This window comes from Trematomus bernacchii, unplaced genomic scaffold (genome assembly GCF_902827165.1).
Source record: "Trematomus bernacchii unplaced genomic scaffold, fTreBer1.1, whole genome shotgun sequence".
Taxonomy (NCBI): domain Eukaryota; kingdom Metazoa; phylum Chordata; class Actinopteri; order Perciformes; family Nototheniidae; genus Trematomus; species Trematomus bernacchii.
The window spans coordinates 145,001-149,789 of NW_022987665.1; the positions used below are offsets into that span (position 1 = coordinate 145,001).

Sequence of the window (4,789 nt, forward strand, 5' to 3'; positions counted from 1 at the left end):
CGTCACTTTGCGATAATATGCTATTTAAGCCATTTTTGAAAAACAAACTCATTATTTTGAGTCATTTTTTAGGTTCTAATTCACTATTTTCAAATATTAAGTGATTCTTTTGAGGAACTAAGTCACTATTTAAGACACTTCGTCAATTATTTTTATATTAAGTCATTATTTTGAGATATTGAGTAATTATTTTAAGATATTAATTCACTATTTTAAGATATTAATTTATTTACCAAACTGATATATTATTTCCCCCTCAGGTCCGTTCCGCCCCTGCCTCCACCTTCTGGGCAGCTGGTTGGTCCGTTTGGGGGTGTGGCTGATCGCTGCGCTCTCATTGGTTAGCAACAGCCTGGTCGTCCTGTCCGTCTTCTTCTCCCCCGTTGCCTCGGTAACCCCCCCCAAGCTGCTGATTGGTCTGCTGGCTCTGGTGAACGGCCTGATGGGAGTTTGGAGCGGCTGGCTGGCGGCCGTCGACGCCTGGACCTTCGGAAACTTCTGGAGGTAAAAAAAACATTTTTTATTATTAAGGAATCCTTGGAATCGAATGGTTATAGAGACTCTGGGAATACGGAAGATTGTGAGGTTTGTTCGGACCGGGAATACTGTGTGTATTGTGGAGACTTCAAGAGTACTACAGTGTGTGTACGTGGGAATTGTGGGGACTCTGGGAATAGTGGGAACTTTGGAATATTGGGGACTCTAGAAATAGTGGGGACTCTGGGAACTCTGGGAATAGCAGGTATCTTGGGAATAGTAGGCATTCGGGAAATATTGGGAATGCTGGGAATACTGCGGTTTGAGATGGACTCTGAGGATAGTGGGGACTCTGAGAATATTGGCGACTCTAGGTATAGTAGGTATTCTGGGAATAGTGGGAACTCTGGGAACCCACTCTAGGCCCTTCTTGTTTTTTGTTTGATATGTCACACTGTAGGACTGCGGGAAACGAGATTTCGAGATTTCTGGATGTGCAACATGTAGAATTCTTGACAATAAAGCTGACTTTGACTTTGACTTTGAATAGTGGGGACTCTAGAAATAGTAGGCATTCTGGGAATAGTGGGAACTTTGGAATATTGGGGACTCTAGGAATAGTGGGGACTTTGGGAACTCTGGGAATAGTGGGGACGTTGGGAACTCTGGGAATAGTGGGAACTCTGGGAATAGTGGGAACTCTGGGAATAGTAGGCATTCTGGGAATATTGGGAACGCTGGGAATACTGCGGTTTGAGATGGACTCTGAGGATAGTGGGGACTATGAGAATATTGGCGACTCTAGGTATAGTAGGTATTCTGGGAATAGTGGGAACTCTGGGAATAGTGGGGACTCTAGAAATAGTAGGCATTCTGGGAATAGTGGGAACTTTGGAATATTGGGGACTCTCGGAATAATGGGGACTTTGGGAACTCTGGGAATAGTGGGAACTTGGGAATATTTGGGACTCTAGAAATAGTAGGCATTCTGGGAATAGTGGGAACTTTGGAATATTGGGAACTTGGGAATATTTGGAACTCTGGGAATAGTGGGAATTCTGGGAATAGTGGGAACTCTGGGAACAGTAGGCATTTTGGGGAATATTGGGAATGCTGGGAATACTGCGGTTTGAGATGGACTCTGAGAATAGTGGGGACTCTAAGAATAGTGGAGGCACATGGAATATTGAAGACTCTGGGAATACTGCGGTTTGAGATGGACTCTGGGAATAATGGGAACTCTGGGAATAGTGGAGATCTGGGAATAGTGGGACCTCTTAGAACAGTGGGGAATCATGGAATAGTAAGGACTCTGGGAATATTTGGAACTTTTGGAATATTGGCGACTATGGGAATTTTTGGGGACTCAGGTAAAACTGCAATATTTAAGTGGCCTTTCGAAGTTCAAATGTATAAACGTTCCCTTCTTTGTCTCTTGGAATAGTGGGGACTCTTGAGAAAATCCCCCAAAAAGACTAACTCTAACTCCATAAAAAAACGGATTTTCACAATAAATAAGAGTTCCTGTTCTCTGTGTTTCAGGTACGGAGCGCGCTGGGAGAGCAGCTTCCTGTGTCGCCTCAGTGGTTTCCTGTGTGTGTTCGCCTCTCAGACCGGACTCTTCCTGCTCACTGTCGCAGCTCTGGAGCGCTGCACGGCCGCCTCATCCCGAAACAAACCTGACGGACACAACGGTGAGGAAAACACACACACATTCATCAAAGAGATCATTTATTTACATTACCGTATTGACCCGAATATAAGACAGGAATCCTTTGAAACTAATGGTTATAGAGACTCTGGGAATACTGAAGATTGATGTTTGTTCGGACTGGGAATACTGTGTATATTGTGGGGACTTCAAGAGTACTGCAGTGTGTGTACGTGGGAATATATTGGGTCTTTAAGAATAGTTGGACATTTGGGAGTTGTGGGGACTCTAGGAATACTGTGGTTTGAGATGAACTCTGGGAATAGTGGGAACTTTGAAAAATATTGGCGATGTAGTAAGCAAGTTAATAAACAAGAGAGGCGAAGTTACGATGCCAATTTTAAAGGGGACCTATCATGCAAAATGCACTTTTGTACGTCTTTTCTACATGAATATGTGTCCCCGGTGTTCCAGGGAACTCACCAAGTGTCAGAAAACACAACCCTCTCTATTTTCCTCCATACCCAAATCTCTAAAAAAGGGGCTGCAACGGATCTGATAAAAACTGATCCAGATTTGAACACTGTCCTGACGTCAGGACGGTGGCGCTACGGCTATTGGGCCAACTCCACCAATCAGGAGGAGACAGCCACGGCCATTGCCGTTCGAAAGCGCTGGAGACGCTGTAGTACATATGCCAGGCCTGTAGATGGTGCTGTTCTCACAGAATCAGCCCTTGCAAAAACAGAGCTAAAAAATGTCAAATTGAGCAAAATGAGGCATGGCTAAAATGCATGATCTGTTTGGTATTTTGAAAAAAAAGAAGTATAAATATGCCTTATATAGGCATGGTCCTACACTATATTATTCAAATATAGCATGATAGGTCCACTTTAAGATAATGGTGATCAACAAAGCAGAGTCATCAAACAACTGTCGAGCAGCGAAGAAATATGGTGTTACTGAGTCTAATGTGAGAAGATGGCGAGCCCAAAAAGACCGTCTTAAAAATGTAAGCAGTCAGAGAAAAGCATAAGATAAGATAAGATACGAAGTACTTTATTGATTCCAATTTGGGAAATGTTTGCATTGCAGCAGCATAAAAAGACATGTACAATCAAACTTTAAAAAATTGAATAAAATACGGTATTATTTAATATTTCTCCTTCCTCTCTACAGGTCGCTTTTCGCCACCACTCACCCTCCGTCTCTCCATCTGTTCCTGCTTCCTGTTTGGACTCTTCGTCACTCTCCCCCCCCTGGTGGTCGGTCACAGTACTTCCTCTCTCTGCCTTCCTCTTCCCTCCTCTTCGTCCTCTTCCTCCTTTTCCTCCCTGGTGTTCTCCGTCTCTCTGGTGCTCCTGGACTCGTTGTGTTTCCTCCTCATGACGCTCGCTTACACTCGTCTCTACTGCCGCCCGGAAAAAACTCCACAAACCACCACCACCACAGAAGAAGAAGAAGAAGAAGCATCGTTTACTCGACATGTCGCATGGCTGCTTTTTTCCGACTGCCTCCTCTTCCTCCCTGTCGCCTTTCTCTCGTTTTCCTCGTTGCTCCGTCTTCCCGTTGCCGATCCAGAAGCGGTGAAAGCGTTGATTCTCCTCGTGGCGCCGCTTCCCTCGTGCGTGAATCCACTTCTTTTCCTCCTGTTCAACGTGGCGGCGAGGCACGATTTGGCCGCACTGCTGAGACTCTGCAGAGGAAGAGGACGAGGAGGAAGGAGGAGGACGGCGGCCATGTTGGATTCCACGTACAACGACAATGATGAAGACGCGGAGAAGCAGTCGTGCGACTCGACGCAGGCGCTGGTGGCGGTCGGAGGAACGAGGGAGGAAGAGGAAGAGGAAGAGGAGGAAACAGGAAGGAGTGAAAAGCGTTCAGAGGCGTTTGTTATTCCGCTTCAATAGACTGTTAGAGAAGCGACCTTTGATCCTTCTGGGTCATCGAGAAGGCCATTCGACTACAGCCAATGACTTCCTATTGGACAACACACACACACACACACACACACACACACACACACACACACACACACACACACACACACACACACACACACACACACACACACACACACACACACACACACACACACACACACACACACACACACACACACACACACACACACACACACACACACACACACACACACAGACAGACAGACAGACAGACATACATACACACACACACACACACACACACACACACACGCACGCATACACACTCACACACACACACATACACACACACACACACACACACACACACACCAATATACTGCAGACTAACAGGACCGTGTTGTAGCAAATGTAGCAGAGAACCAGTAAAGCGAAAAAATACAATTGAACCTTTAAAAAAAATGTATGATACTTTAAAAATAATCCTATTTCTTCTTCACACACACACACACACACACACACACACACACACACACACACATAGATACACACACATGTTCACACACAAACGCACTTAATGAGCAGCCAGCAGCTTTTATTTTGAAATATGACACCATTTACAGCATTGTGTTACCAAATGTTCTACCAAATGCTGTCGAGTGTTATGTGTGTGTGTGTGTGTGTGTGTGTGTGTGTGTGTGTGTGTGTGTGTGTGTGTGTGTGTGTGTGTGTGTGTGTGTGTGTGTGTGTGTGTGTG

At 45.2% G+C, this 4,789-nt stretch overlaps 1 protein-coding gene across 1 annotated transcript in view; it reads left to right on the forward strand.

Annotated features, from left to right (window-relative positions):
- The window catches only part of LOC117487125 (leucine-rich repeat-containing G-protein coupled receptor 5A-like), a 35,710-nt gene extending 31,581 nt beyond the window's left edge, over positions 1 to 4,129 (forward strand). Inside the window, 3 exon segments of the mRNA XM_034135777.1 lie at positions 261 to 504; positions 2,020 to 2,171; positions 3,308 to 4,129. Of these exon segments, the coding sequence (XP_033991668.1) occupies positions 261 to 504; positions 2,020 to 2,171; positions 3,308 to 4,038 (1,127 nt within the window). The 3' untranslated portion in view covers positions 4,039 to 4,129.
- Positions 4,130 to 4,789: the final 660 nt, after the last annotated feature.